This window comes from Lepidochelys olivacea (assembly GCF_965140295.1).
Source record: "Lepidochelys olivacea isolate rLepOli2 genome assembly, chromosome: 2".
Lineage (NCBI taxonomy): Eukaryota > Metazoa > Chordata > Testudines > Cheloniidae > Lepidochelys > Lepidochelys olivacea.
The window spans coordinates 168,083,928-168,099,948 of record NC_140412.1 but is presented as its reverse complement, the minus strand read 5'-3'; the positions used below and the strand labels follow the sequence as shown (position 1 = coordinate 168,099,948).

The 16,021-nt window shown below is 40.2% G+C and overlaps 1 protein-coding gene across 3 annotated transcripts in view; it reads right to left on the bottom strand.

Annotated features, from left to right (window-relative positions):
* The window catches only part of DDC (dopa decarboxylase), a 122,153-nt gene that overhangs the window by 43,438 nt on the left and 62,694 nt on the right, over positions 1-16,021 (bottom strand). For all 3 annotated transcript variants that reach the window (XM_084621294.1, XM_084621292.1, XM_084621293.1), the window contains 3 exons: positions 10,400-10,466; positions 6,257-6,351; positions 1,872-1,939 (listed from right to left, as the gene is read on the bottom strand). In XM_084621294.1, coding sequence (XP_084477420.1) covers positions 1,872-1,939; positions 6,257-6,351; positions 10,400-10,466 — 230 coding nt within the window. The remainder of the gene's footprint in view (positions 1-1,871; positions 1,940-6,256; positions 6,352-10,399; positions 10,467-16,021) is intronic.

The window sequence follows — 16,021 nt, the reverse complement described above, 5'->3', positions numbered from 1 at the left end:
CTCCTCTTAAAGGCCTGAGTCTCCTCTGACTTACACCAGTTTTACATTGTTGTAACCCCATAGATTTATGTCCGTGCAAGGAAGAGCAAATTCATACTCTAACAATGTCTAGATATTGCACCACTCAGTAGTTATTTTGTGATTTACACTACTTTCCTTTCGAAGAAACGAAAAGTGTTTGCTCTAACTGCTCATAAATCCAGCTACTGAGTTTCTTATTACTTTTTGTTGCCATAAAAGGCTCGTTAATTTATGAGAACTGAATTGAGAAAGAAAGCCAAGAGTATGATGGTTCATTTCCTCACTTCCATCAGTGGCTTCTTGGACACTTGGTTCTCTGAATCATGAAAGGGAGTTGAATGGGAAGCAAGAAAATGAATTCCGCCCTTCTCCCGTCTAATGTCTACACAGAGACACACATCCCATCATGAGATAATTACACTCTAGGGGCTTTGTTCTAAACCACAAAATACTCTTTATTGAGATGTGACTACCAGTAAGAATGAGGCAGAATCAGAACATGAGAAACAGGGACTGTTTCTGTTCTGCATTTGCACAGCATCTAGTACAGTGGGGGTCCTAGTTCATGATGAGGGTTCCTAGGTGCTACAGTAATGAATAATCATAATAACCTACTGATACCTACCAAAAAGAAGTACATGTGCAGTAGGACACTGATCTGGACAGTTTAGAGTTAGCAACCCTAACCTAATAGCTGAAAAAATCCTATTACATGGTGTTATGTACATTTGTAACTAGGGATGAAGCCATAGGCACATAAGTCTCATGTTTTTACACATTAGTAATGCTGAAGATAAGAGAGAGGGAAAGTATTGATAATTAGGACTGTTCCAAAATTTTCATTTGATTTTTTTAAAATGAAAAATAGCCTTTTTTCCAAAATGAAAATTTTAGTTTTTCAACAAAAAACGGAAAGGCATTCCCCCCCACCACCACCCAGCTTTTGAAAACTGAACTATTTTAAAAAATGATTTTTTAAAAAAAACTTTCTTTTGAAATTTTTCATGGAAAATATTTACCATTTCCTGAGCAGCTCTTTTTGGTAATCAATATAATCAGATGGTGGGTGACTACAAGATGCTGGCAGTACACTTAGTTTTGTTGGGAAACTCTAAGTCCTAGCTATGGGACTATTTGTTATGAGAATTTTTTTATTATTCTGCTTATTATTATTCTCCTTGTGATGATGATTGTTTCCTTTAGGCCATTTTGCTTTGTGTTCCCGATGTACCTGCAGGTTTCTCTGTGGCACCTCTTTGGAACACAAAATGTAGTCTTGCTCCTCACACATGAATAATAAAAATCATTGAAAAACATTTACAAAGGCTTTTTTTGAATCACTTCGCTCTGAATCTACTAAAGTCCAGACTCTATAAACAAAGGCCTTTAAAGTGTGCAGTCAAGACTCAGAGAGACCATATCAAATTAGAGAAAGAAGCTTGGTGTAATGTGCAATTCATTTCTTTAAATGATGGGCACAAAATGGAATAGATCTGAATCCCTGAATTTTCATGTCTAGCTCCAAACTTCAGGGCTCAGACCCATCTCTGGTTTTCTACCCCCCCAGTCAAATAATTTATCATGTTACTATGAATCATTCACTCAGGCAAACACTACACAAAACTCCATATATCTATGTGAAAAAGGGAATAAGTGTTTAGAAAGATTTCAGAGTAGCTGCCGTGTTAGTCTGTATTCGCAAAAAGAAAAGGAGTACTTGTGGCACCTTAGAGACTAACCAATTTATTTGAGCTAAGGTGCCACAAGTACTCCTTTTCTTGTTTAGAAAGAGTGTGCTTCACCATAAAGGTCACTATTTCTGACAACCTTATATATCCTGTATTACTTACCACATAGCAGAGCAGTCAAAATTCACTAGGAGCCATTTGTGAGGGTTAAAGTTAAATGAATCTGCAAACTGACAGGGTTAAAAAAAAGAAGAATTAGAAAAAATATGGGTCAGAGTCCTCAAGTTATAAAAGCACTGTAAATTTTGCCAATTGCACCCAGATTCAGGACAGCACTAAAACAAACTAAATGTTTTCCTGAAAAGTGGCTTTAAAGATAATACCTAATGTAGCTCCATCTAAAGTGAATGAGAGTTATATGTGCATGCTGGGTGAAATTTCTCCTGCACAGAGGACCAGCAAAAGGAATATCTACCACGTAAGCCTCATGTAAGCCTTCAGGGGTCAGCAGGACTACATGCTTGCTCAAAATTGTACATATGCTTAAGTACACTTTGCTGAATCAGAGCCATTATGCATACACACAAAGGAGCAGAATTCAGGGTGCTTGGACAACCTAACTTCTGGCATCTCCTAAATCTTGAATGTTTGACTTATGCAATTGATAATGTGCTTTTAATATAGATGTTTTGAACTTTATTTTAATATATATCTTATATAAACATCATCTCAATGTAAACAAAAAAAATCTCATTATAAACAAAAGACATCCCAAGTTTTGGTTTTTAACCCATTTTCTACTCAAGAGTTCCTAGATTTCACTGAGTGAGAAATTAATATTATAAACATACACATATATTTTATATGTGCACGCACACACACACAGGTAATAGATTTTGATCTAGAATTGTGTTTCAGTCCGTCTAAACACAGAATTAAAGGTGGTCAAAAATAATTTTTTCCCTAAATTTTTTTCTTTTAGTCAAAGAGTCATTTCTCATCTAAACTAAATTTATACAAAAAAACCCACTTTCAACCAGTTCCACACAGAATGCATGGCTATACATTACATTTTTGACAATATCAACTTCGCACGACATGTATTCAGGATAGAAGCTTCCCATACTGTGAAAGGCATGAAGGACATTTGTGTTGAAAGTTTTCTAGTTTAGGTACTATGGCAGCCATTGATGTTGAATATCAGGGACACAAAGGAGAAGTGGGGATCTTGAAGCACCAGTCGCCACCTAATAGCTATCTTTTCACATTTGTTTCTCATTAACTTCCTCATCTTTGGTGAAAGGGCAGTGGTTGCTCATGTTGGAGAAGTTTTTTATCTTTCTAATATCTGAGGTAGGGAATCTATTCAGAGTTGTTGAATAGTTGCTACACTGACAGATGCTGGCTGTGCAATGGATGTTGATTCATTTCCTACAGGAACCAATAAAAATAATTAATAAAACCCACACAGGAAATTACAGCAAGCTTCATTTGCTGATAAAAAAAGAGAATGAGAGAGAAATGCTTTGTTTGTTAGTTTTTCCTCCTCCTTTATTAGTCTGTCAGAGCTGCTCTGTTTAAATTTCTGTCTTTACCAAACAGATATTTTCTCCACTGATGTGGAAGACAAGGACTTATCTGATGGTGTGAGGGGAGCATCAGGAAATTGCAGCACCCTTATCTGAGCAATTAGGTGCCAAGTGACTCAGTAAGAGGAAAAGAAAAAAGAACCTGAGAGTTATTGGAAGAAATTTCAACTGACTCATTTTCAAATATTAAACGCTGTCTGTTATAGACACAGCCACAGTCTGGCCTTATATGTAGGGTTGCCAGTTTTGGTTGGACGTATTCCTGGAGGTTTCATCAAATGACAATCTTTAATTAAAGATGAATCTTCAATTTCTGGAGACTCCAGGACAATCCTGAAGGGTTGGCAACCCTACAGTATATGTCCCTTAGGTGGAATATAGTAATACTTCTATGTCTTACTTTCAAAACAGGTGAGATAGTGGTTGTTATATTTATTAAACTTTATAGAATTAGGATGTTAAAATATTCTCTACCATGGTAACCATGACGAAACGAAAGCCATTTTTGAGATGATAAAATTGTGAGAGTTGGCATAGCTAAGTTTTGCTTCTCTGTGGAGCAAGTTTGTCTGTGTTCAACTCTGCATTTTTGCTCAAATTTTATGCTCTAAAAGCAGCTGTGGGGATTCACTCCCAGGAGGAGCATATCAAACGTGGATCAATGGTTCTCAAATCTTTTAATGTGACCTTATTTAAACAAATTCCTCCCAAATGTGCCTAAGAACATAGTTATGAGTTTAGGTTGCTGCCTTTTGTAGCTTAGCCTGTAGGACAAACTTACTGAATGATGACTAAGATGAGCCCAAACCAAAACACTGGACATACAGCCCTTTCTCTAAATTTAGGGGAGATCTGGATTGAATTTAACAGCTGACCCCTGTTTCGATAGTGGACTGAATCAACAGTCCAACATTTTGATATAATCTGCCCTACTTGGTACTTAAAAGAAGTCCTGATCAAGATTCAAACTGCGGAAAGGAGCAACTCCCAGGTCCTCTTGGAGTCGTTTCTGCTGATTTGGGGATCATTGTGGGATGGGGACAAGGACTAGACTGGCTGAGTGCAAGGGCTCGTGGTAAAACACACAAACATATGGTGCCCCCTCCAATATCTTTTCACAGTGCCAGAGGAAGAAAATCCTCTTCGCCAGCATGGCCAGACTTATACAAAGTTTGGTTTCTACCCATCACTATCGATATTTTGTACAGAAGTGCAACATCTTGATCAAGCATGAATTCTGGGTTACAGTCACAGGAAAGTAGAGGTTTAAGAATCTATGGAGCCTTTCTTTTTGGTTTTAAAAGACAAAAAATATTGTTCACTTTTTGTGACCCAAGAACCTCTTAATGCCAACTGACAAGAGAGTGTGTAGGAGGGTTGCAGGAATCTCCTGATTCTACGATGTACATTCTGGTTGACTAAAGAATTTTATGTGAGGTTTGAAATGAAAGCCAGTGTCACATTCGTCATCAATATAATTGTGAAATGTATGTACAGGACTATGTAAGGAGTTATGGATATACACTGAAAACAGGTTCTTAAGCTCTGTATCAAGGTATTAGACACAAGGAAGAGTGAAAAACAGATTTGCTGTCAGACTGAGATGTCTCTCCATCTATTTGTTTACAACTAAATTGAGTCTTATCTTGTTTACAGTGGGTCTCCGATCTCCAGTCTGAACTGAATGCAAATGAAGGATTGTAAGACAGAACTAACAGGACAGTGAACACAGCAGGGGAGAGAACCTTACCTTGAGGTACATATCAAATATTTACTTGAATATATTTGGGGAGGGAGGAAAGGGATGCCCTGGCAGCCTTTTCTGAGGAAGTAAGAGGATAGCACTTTTGATTCATGAAAGGTGGGGGCGCGGGGGCAAGGATAGTTCAGTGGTTTGAGCATTGCCTGCTAAACCCAGGGTTATGAGTTCAATCCTTGAGGGATCTGGGGCAAAAATAAGGGATGGTACTTGGTCCTGAAGTGAAGGCAGGGGACTTGACTCAACTCAATGACTTTTCAAGATCCCTTCCAGTTCTATGAGATAGGTATATCTCCATATTAAAGAAAAAAAGGGGTGTACGCTGGAAAGAACTTTGGGTGAGATAAACAGCTTTAGATTAAAGTTACTTGTTAGTCACATTTAGTGTCTAGAAAGCATGTTATGATTTTGTTTTCCACGTAACCATTTGTTTCCAATATTCATAGATTTTAAGGCCAGAAGGGACCATTGTGATCATCTAGTCTGACCACCTGTATAACACAGGCCATAGAACTTCCCCAAAATAATTCTCATGACTCTTTTCTGAACCCTCTCCAATTTATCAATGTCCTTCTTGAATTGTGGGCACCAGAACTGGACACACTATACAGTATTCCAGCAGCGGTCACACCAGTGCCAAATACAGAGGTAAAATAACCTTCTGCTCCTATGCGAGATTCCCCAGGATCTCATTAGCTCTTTTGGCCACAGAGTCACACTGGGAACTCTTGTTCAGCTGATTATCCTCCACGACCCTCAAATCTTTTTCAGAGTCACTGCTTCCCAGGATAGAGTCCCCCATCCTGTAAGACTGCCCTATATTCTCTATTCCTAGATGTATACATTTTTTACACACACCCTCCCCTATGTTAAACAAAGTGATGGTCCTCAGTTGAATCTTACAAGCTGGTATGTCCTGTCCTGTGGGAACAGCAGCTCTGGCAATACTGTGAGCCGTCCAGTGGATAAGGGGCTGGAAACTTCAGGGAACACTCTGAGTATTCAGGAGTTGGTGTGTGCCTACCACTTCTTGTACAAAGAGAGCGAGGCCTGCGGGGGGCCAGGAAGGCTTTTACTGCTAGAGGTTGTTCTTTTCAGGGAGCTAATGCACAGCAGGCACAGACAAGACTGTTTCACACTAAGGGTAGGTGGTGCTGAGGTGCCACACAACCCTAAATACCCCGGGGAGCATCACAAACCTCCACGCCATTTAGAAGATGTCGGAATTCAGGGCAGATGAAAGCACTCCCTGCATATGCTGCATCAACATGCATCCAGATATTCTCCTTATTGCCTGGAAAAAAATGAAGGCAATTAAATAAGCAAAGACAGCTTTTTTCTTTAAAACTTTTTCTTAATTTGCATTAGACCAAGTGACTAGAGGGGATTTGCAGTCCCTGCAATTTTGTTTTTTCTTTGCCATTCATATTTTATCAATTCAATTAGGACAGAGCTCTAAGAGGTCACATCACATAGGCCTCTGTTCTGCTAAAGAATCCATGCACACAGACCCTTCCCATCTCCACAGTTCTATTAACAGGATTGAGCCCTTAGACACTCCATTTACTAGTAACTTGCAATACACAATCTCAATTTATGATCAATTCAGAATGCTTAAAAATATGTATTCTTTAAAAAAAACTAGTGACATTCATTAATTTCTATAAAGAAAGCTCTCAATATTTGTAACTGGAATAGCAACACGAGTTTTAATTTTGCTGGCCCCTTTTAGCAATAGAGAGAGCTCCAAGATGATACATTTTTATATGACATGAGTTTCCAGGGACCTAACACAGTGAACAAACTATTTACAGCATCCAATTTATTTTGGGATATTAAACTATGAATAAACTTTGTTCTTACCCCTGAGCAAACTTTGGTGTATTACAAATCTGTTACCTTAAATTATTCAATAAGTTGTTTTTGCAAAAATATTTCAGAATATGGATCTCACTGTTCACACTATGCGACTGTTCATTGACAGTAAATCATATGGTAATATTTCTGGTCCCTGACTGGACGACATTGAAACAAGCCGACAAAATCTGTCACAATAGCCACCAAACACTTCTGGTGCATATTTTTTTACATTATATAAACACACACACACACACATTCAAATCAGTATACACGTGCAAAGATTAGTTACACAAGTACTTGGATTCTTGTAAACTAAACTAAATGAACTAAAATTCATTTGCATAAATATTTGCAAAAAACACATTAAAAATTGTGTATCCCCTCAAAGTTAATACTCAGCTTTTATCGGAACAAATGTTTGAGATTATTATTGTTGCTTTGCACTGACTTCACCAGGCTCTGGGTGTGTCCCTCATTTTATGACTTATACATATGTACACTGAGGGGGAAGTTCACCCCTGTGCAGAGGGGCCAGGACAAAGGCTTGTGCTTCAAGCAGCACACTAGTCTTGGGCTGGACCCCTCTGCACAAGGGCAATTTCACCAAAAGTGATTTTAAAAAGCTCCACATTTACAGCTTGTTGTTCTACCCCTAATGTGATGTGTCCCTATTTTACGATATTGAGTCAGCAGGCAATTTCCTGAACCGCATATTCATGGCTAGCTGTTAAGCCAACGATGACAAACAGCCTAGGGGAGCAGGATAAGGAACAGATTGAAGCCCTGAAGTCTGTTTGTACTGCATACACAGAAACAAATTACTACAACTCAAGAGTTCAAACAGGACAACATGCACTTTCTGCCCCCCCCCCCCCCAAGATGAATTCACAACAGATTAAATCTCATCCTAGTTTTACCAGGACAGTTCTGGATTTTCATACAATGTCCCTGTGCCCCCAAAACTTCTTTGAAGATGCCCAAAATAGTGAAATGAAAAATTGCAACCATCAAAGCATTCAGGGCTTTTTATAACTACAAAAAGTTTGTTCTAGGCATATTGCTACCCCAAGTGTACTCTATACCTGTATGTCACTCTCATTATGCAGTGAGCACGTGTTCAAGGCCAAAGCTGTTCATAATTTGTCAGGTAACAATCTTGCAATAGGAGTCAATGGCTCAATCTAGTCAGTGCAACCTCTCCTGCTCTAGCCCTAGTGGGTAAGTGGGAGGAGGGGAAAGGAAAATACTTCTGTCCCTTTGCTTTTTACTTCTTTCATCTCTATAGTGGCGGGAAGCAAAGAGACAAAAAATGCCATCCACACCATCCAATGGTGGAAAACTTGAGTGGCCCTGTAGGGAGGGGGACAGTCCCTGAGGGAAAGGGGGGAGAGCACATGCTGGAGGAATGCAGGGATGGCCCCTGCTCTATGAGCTCTCTGCCTCCCATTGGCCAGCCAGAAGAAGATGGGAGCCACGGGGCTCCTTACTCCCCTCTTTCATTAATCCAGTATTGCCAACTCTTATGATTTTATCACAAGTGAAGGGATTTCAGAGGGTGTCGGATCCTGTCTTGAGATGATGCAAGAAACTCCACACAGCTGGAACCCTAACCCTAACCCTACTTCCTATGCGGATGGTGAGGAGAGAGGAAAGACCCTAGCAGCTGAGAATAACTTCACTCCCTCTTCCCCTTCCCCTCCTGTGAGAAATATGGACAGGAAGGTGCATCTGCTCCTCTCCTCCCCACTGAAGCACCCAGCCTGGGAAGGAGTAGAGGGCGTGAAGAGCCTCTAGATCTGCACCACATCCTGGGAAAGGGGAGTGGGGACCCTGCTGCAGCCCTCCAGGCCTGGGAGCAGGGCGGGCAAGAGCCCCAGGAGGAACAGAGGTGAGACTTGGAGGGTAGGGCCGTACCATGGGGATGGAGACCGATGCAAGGGCTGAATTGATGGGGGCTGGGGAAACTAAACTGAGTCTGGGCTGGGGGAGGGTGTGTAAACTGAGGTGGTAGGGCTGTTGGGGGCTGAACTGAGGGGGAAACTTGTGGTCAGGATTAATTAGTGGGCAGGGGATGAACAAACAGGGGAGTAAGAGCTCCTGCAGCAAGGGCCAAGCTCATTTTATCCAATCAATTGTTTTGCAGATGCTGAGGTCAGGCAGGGAGAGTAAAGAAACTCAAAAGACAGACAATAGAATCTTTTTCTTTAAAAAGGCTCATGACTTTGGGGCCAATCTCATGATTTTGCGGGGGGGGTCTGACTCATGACTTTTGATCTCCTGATATTGGCAATACTGTTAATTTAAACCCTGGACTGAAGTTTTTGGAGCCTCTTGCTCCATTTTTAGTGCCTCATCCTCCCTCCCTGTATTATAGGAGCTGTGTTTATTAGGATGCTGCAGGTTTGATCACCCCCTTGTTTTGGGGATCAGGAAGGAATTTTTCCATTGGGCTAAATTGGCAGAGGCCTGGTAGGATTTTTTGCTGACCTCACAGCATTATGAAGGTGTAGTCAAGGCTCAATAGACTAGAACTTAGAATTTAATAACAATAACTTGTGTGACTGTTTAGCTTGTTGCAACTTGTGGCTGGTGCAAATAAGAGGCCAAAAGAGCCAGCTTCCAGGAGTGAAATAGATCTGTGATTTCACTGGTGGACCTTAGGCCTTGGGAAAAGGGGAGACGAAGTTTTTGAGGAATGAGGTCCTTCTTTTGGTATGCTGTGTTCGCCTCACAGGAGGCGGTGTGAGAGGATTTAGGAGAGTGAGCTGAACCTTAGAGGTAGGCTGAGGAAGGTCTACCCCTAGTTATTGGCTATCTGGTGGGAGCCCTGCAGTGGACCCATGTAAATACCTGGTATATGGGAGACAGGACAGATAACAGTGATAAGTTACTAAAATTGCGGCCTGCCACTTAAATCCATCCTTGTATCTCACCTCATTCACCTGTGTGTCCTGACTGATGCAAAGTGATAGAGGGGCACATGGAAGGACACAGAGTTCAGCTTTTTTTCAATCTGCTTCAGGTAGAGCTTTTCTGACCCATGCAGAACAGACCAAAGAAAGGAGCCACAAAGTCAAGCATGAAAGCATTTTGCGGTCCTAAAATATGTTGCCACAAAGGAGGGTTTTTTAAAAAAAAACTTTGAAGCTATGGCTATCTTTCTTACCCATTAGTGATCTGGCCTAAAAATACAAGTTTGCTGCTTGAAGCAATGTTGGAAAACAACTGTAAGTGAAAGATTTATAGACAGAATTACTGCATTTGGACACCGACACTGCATAACACCCAGGAAAAGAATCAACAAGAGACTGAAGTGAGCTGTAGCTCATGAAAGCTTATGCTCAAATAAATCGGTTCGTCTCTAAGGTGCCACAAGTCCTCCTTTTCTTTTTGCGAATACAGACTAACACGGCTGTTACTCTGAAACAAAAGACTGTAACTTATATTTAAATTTTAGAGAGAAGCAGCAGGGAATGACTTACAAATAGGACCCAGTTCTAACAGTCTGTCAAAGGAGCAACAAGGTGTGGTTCCGAGTGTTGCACAAAACTGAAGAGAAAAACAAAAGGCAAAACTTTAAAATCAAATTTTCCAGCAAAGACAATTACCAACTGAGAAACAGCAAGCCGCAAAGACCTCAAGGAATAGAAAGAACTCTGGTGATTTAGGACTTCTGAATACCCACACACAATTACAGCCTTCTAATCAATACCTACCCAATAACTGAACTGTAGTGTGCCGTTCTGGATGCAAGATGGTTCCAGAGTTTATGGGAGTTTGCACCAAGGATTTTGATTCCACATATTTCTCCAAACACTAATTTCAGCTACGCAGGTGTCAATCGATAATAGCTCTACTGCAGTGAAAGAAATTCATTCTGATTTATGCTGGTATAACGGAGCTCAGAATGTGGTTTAAGGATAAATTACTGCTAATATCACAGGCTGGTGATTTTCTCACAGGCTCTTCTCTTCCAGGGTCATACTAAACACTCAGACTCAGTTTCCCTGACTCTTCCCTATACGTGTGCGTCTCTCTCTTCTAAACTGTCCGCAGCACTATGAACATAATGGGCCAATGCAGATGTGATGTAAATAATGGAGGAAGTTTCACATTAGCAAGAAGATATAAGTGGGTGAATGTAAGTTGTTTTAACTTCCCCTAAGGAGGAGTGACAATGTGGAGTAAAAGCAACCAACAGGACAGTGTAAGCTAAAGTATGGGGGCTGGTTTATCTTGTATATTACTGTTATTCTGATCTATATAAACATATAGAAACCCCAATGAAAATGAGGGCCCCTTTGTGCTAGGTGCTGCATATACACACACATGGTGAGAGACAGTCTGTGCACTGTAGAGTTTACAGTCTAAATATATATGGTAGACAAAGGAAGTATTATTATTCCTACTTTGTAGCTGGAGAATTAAGGCCCAAAGTGATTCATTATTCTCAGGTCTCACAGGAAGTCTGTGACAGGTCCAGGAACGGAACCCAAATGTCTTGAATCCCAGTCCAGTGCCTTAAGCCAAAGACCATCCTTCTTACTATTGGTTGATTCCCTTCTACAACCTCGTCCTTCTGGCTTGCATTGGTCAATAAATTACACCAATTTATGCTCTCACAAATTTACCAACATGTCATCACAGTGTGAAATGTGCATGTACTCTAATAAAAATATCTATCAATAGAACATGCACATTTAATCATCACCTAGTAATCCACCTCGGGAGTAATAGACATATAGATGCAAACTACGGAAAGATAAAAAAGAACCAAACTAATGAACTTTTGCCCATAACACATTCCAACATTTTTTGAAGTCTGAAAGAGTCTGGTTATTCCCCCACCCACAAATTACCCATGCCTCCTACCTTCCTGTTTTTGCCTGGGACAGGAAACTAAGTGGTAAAATGTAATGAGAAAGGCCAGAATACTGAAAGAATAGCCTAACTTGAAACGGGAAGTAAAGGAAATCTGGCAGGATTTCAATTTGCAGACTTTAAAAGGTTAATGTAAGGAGAAGCAGCCTACATTTTAGGTGTTAATCTGATGAGACCTTCCAAAACTTCCCATTACTAAAATAAACATACAGTGGCATATCCATCCATATTGAGTAGTTTTAAGTTTGCTGTTAAGTAGATTTGCAATTGGATTTATACCTCGAGCCTCAGTCTCCTCTCATTTAGGCTCTGGATAGACTAAGATTTACAGGTTTGTTATCAGGCATTAGGAAACACATTCTAAAACCTTTAAAGACTGTAGTGTAGACCAAGCAGTGTATACTTTAACACATATTAGTTAGACATATTAAAGCCTAGGTGTCTTTTCTCCTAAAAAAGGAAAAATTTCATTCTGTTAAATTTATTTTTTTAAATGGAAAACTTCAAATGACTTGCAGAAAAAAAGGCCATTCACTGTTCATCAAATTTTGATGGGAAATATTTGCTTAGCTTTCATACTAACTGAGAGGTCAGCAACAGAACTTCAAATGTCAATTTTGGTAACTATTGCACTGCTCATCAAAGCTTGAAAGAAAGAAGACCAAATACTACGTTATGAGTAGGCTTTTAAAAACACAGGGCAATAGTCATCTCAAGACACATCTGCATCCATATTATATGTATCTCCAACAATAACGTTAATGTTCATTCCTGCTGGTACGGCTAGAAAAGAGATTTTTGTTGTGTTTATGTTTTATGGGAAGTGCTCAGATATCGTGGCAATGGCCAACCTAATTATACCTAGTAATACAGTCCTCTAAGGGGGCCATATCCTCCCCTTGCATGACTTCATGCAGCCTCATAAAACCATGAAAAATCACCAGACCAGGCACAGAACTTATTCCCTCAACCCGGTCATGACAATGATAATTATAAGAATAGTCAACCATAAAAGAATTGCTACAGGCAAATGGATGATTAAAATTTGGCAGGGCTTATCTAACAGGTCTTTTCAATCTAACTATTGTGAACCATGTTTGGAAACAAATGTGGTTCTGAAAACAAAGGATCTGGCAAACACATTGATATGGGGATTTATTGACACATCGAGATAAAATTGTATACCAAAAGTAAGAGTTCTTATTTATCCATATCACCATCACCTTTCCATATTGGGACCACCCTGGGTCCCATATCTCATTCGGAAATATGAGAAAGACAGGGTGGTTGTAGCACTCCGGTCCCTGTTTGCAATCCCTCTTTAGGTTGAAGCATCTCGGGTATGAACCCCTGCCTTTAATGGGGTACATTTTAAAAAGGGTTGAGGCTTGGTCTCTATTTTACTGGTGTAGTATGAACCCAGATCTTGTACCCACAGATGAACTGAAAATGAACTAGAATATTTGCATTGCTGGCTATTTGATTTGCTCCTACAGTCTGGAAGAGGTGCAGGTACCAGTTCGGCACCTTCAGTTGAACTATAGGTACAAAAATAGGGATGCAAATTGTGCAGGTGCAAATTGGGCACTAACAAAGAGAGACCACCCTTACGAAAACGGGGCTGTGTCGGTGCATGGGCACAAGTTGGTTGTAAAGAATGATGATTACAGTGTTCGGGTTCAACAGTTAAGGACCCAAGTCAGGAAATCCCCAAATTACCGTGGCACACGCAGTCATAACTCTGCTTCTTTGTACGTATGTATTATAATTAGGTTGCTGGACTTCACCAAGAGGGTGCAATAGAGGTGTCAGTGGTTAGTGAGGGACAATAAAGGTAAGCAAGATTATTGCTGAGCTCAATTCAGCCAGCTGAAAGATACGGTGTACTGGTGTCAGCACCATAATATGATTACACTAAGCTACAAACATGCTCTCTATAATCACATTAAGGAATGTGCCATTATAATCAGAGATTGTATACATTCAATACATATGCTCAGTTGTTTGAATAATGACTTGTTCCATAAAGAATGGCTCAGCTGTTTAAATAATTTTAATGTTTTTTCTGTAGGTACATGAACCCCAAAGCCACCTGCATTAATCCCCAGAAACTACTTAAAGTAACAGCATCTGCTCTCTTCAGGGTCTCATTACCCTGCATCAGTACTAAACCATGAATCTAACCCAATTTGTAACCCATATTACAACAGCATAATCACATTTGTGCAGGGGACAGGCTGCATCTCAGAAATGGAACTGAGAGCTCCGAAGAGCCCAAGGCATTATCCTTTTCAGATCATGTTGTGTAAATATAACACAGCCCTTGCTCTGATGTAAAGCAGCCAAATACTTGCGTCAGTCACCTTGTGTAGTACTTTCCTGAATACATAACCTGAACCTGCACAAATATTTATAATGCCCTGCAGGTTTGTATTATAAACCTCAGGGAGCACCGCGTCCACAACTCCAGGAGACTGGGGAATACACAAGGGGGATTGCTCTGCCCACAGCTAGTATCTGCCTACTTGCATTTATAGACGTCAGCTATGTACATTTTATGAGAATCAATAAAGGAATAGGGTTTATCATACAAAACCTACAGAGGTATCAAAGTAGTGAGATTATTGGTTAATGCAATGGACTTAATAAGAATAACCAAGAAAGCTCATTTAATTTAAATAAACTAAGGCATGTGACATACTTTAAGAATTGATTATCAGTGATCTCTGTGTCATATTTATGCATGTTAACACACGAACAATGCACATTGAGCTAAATTCAGCTTGGTTTATCCCAGCTTCGAAAATTCTGGAGGGGTGAAAGGAGCCCACAAGGTGATTTCAGGCCTGACACAGAGTTTTGAATACTAAACTTCTTATCATTTTACTGCAAATACAAGACCCATTAAAAAAAAAAACAAAAAAAACCTCAGGATATTATACACTCAATTCAAAATCACTACCATGAAGTTGCTAAACTAGAGAGCTATTAATTTAGCTATCCATCCCCCTGCACCCCCCCTCCCTCTGTACTAAGCTCATCATATTGGGATCTGTATTAATAAAATAGTTAACAATGATTATAACTGTGCCTGTCTTTGTAATACAGCTACTTCTGGAGTGGAATGTAGCACATTGCAGTGCCACCTTCTAGGCAGAAAGCAAAGATGCCCTGTCCAACTGAAAGTGCAGGGGGAATTCAGCTAGACAAACTCGCATTCGGCCAGGGCATGGCACTAGTACCATTACTCTTGTGAAATCTACAATTTTTGATGGTCATTTGCAGTCAAGACCTCAGTTTTGCAACTCATCTGAAAGCTGGCACCTCCAGCAGGCTAGTTCTGATACGATCGCCATCCAAAGTGGTCTGGATACCACGTCTCTGTTTGTGCATATCCTGTAAATCATCACTCAGCAGAGCGGTTTCGGCTAGAGCCACAGAGTGTCTCTGCTGGGCCGTTAGTCAACAAGAAAGTGATCATATTGCAGCAGCAGTACACTGCCATAGCTCTTTGAAGTATATTGTAACATAGATACCAGCTGCTGTCATGTATCTGTACTGGCTTATGAAAGTCAATATTCTCGCAGATTACTTATACCACCTAAACGGATGTCGTTTTTAGGCAGTGGACTCTATTTTCCAACTTGTTAGAACCTAAGTTAATGCACCGAGTTGTGCATTTGGACACTCAAACTAGCACTCAGACATCTAGTTTAGGTATTGTCATCTCAATTTGAGAGCCTAAGGCAAAGCACTTAAAACACCTAACTTTCAGCATATGCTTAAGTCCTAATTAAGTCAATAGGATCTCAGCATGTGCTTAAGTGCCTTGCTGAATTGGAGCCCAACTGCAGAGCTGGGCACCTTTAGCATACTGGCCAAGTTTGGGGCTCACTCCAAGGTGCTGAGTGCCGTCAACTCCTGCCAATTTCAGTTCCTCTCAGGAGTCACTCAGCACCTCATGGGATCGGGCCCATTTGTTTGTCAATAGCCTGTGTAACTCAACTGTTTTAATTTGTTGAGTTATAGCTGTGCATTGACTTTGGCAAACACCATTTGTAATTGAAATATACACAGCTTTGAACTTGGAGAAAGCAAATAAAAACTACAGCTCCGGACTTGCTCCCAATTTTTACTATAGTTTGTGCTAAGTGCCAATGAATAAATCGCTAGTGCTAAAAGACACCAGTGGTGGATATAAGTTAAAAGATTCTTTTTTTTTT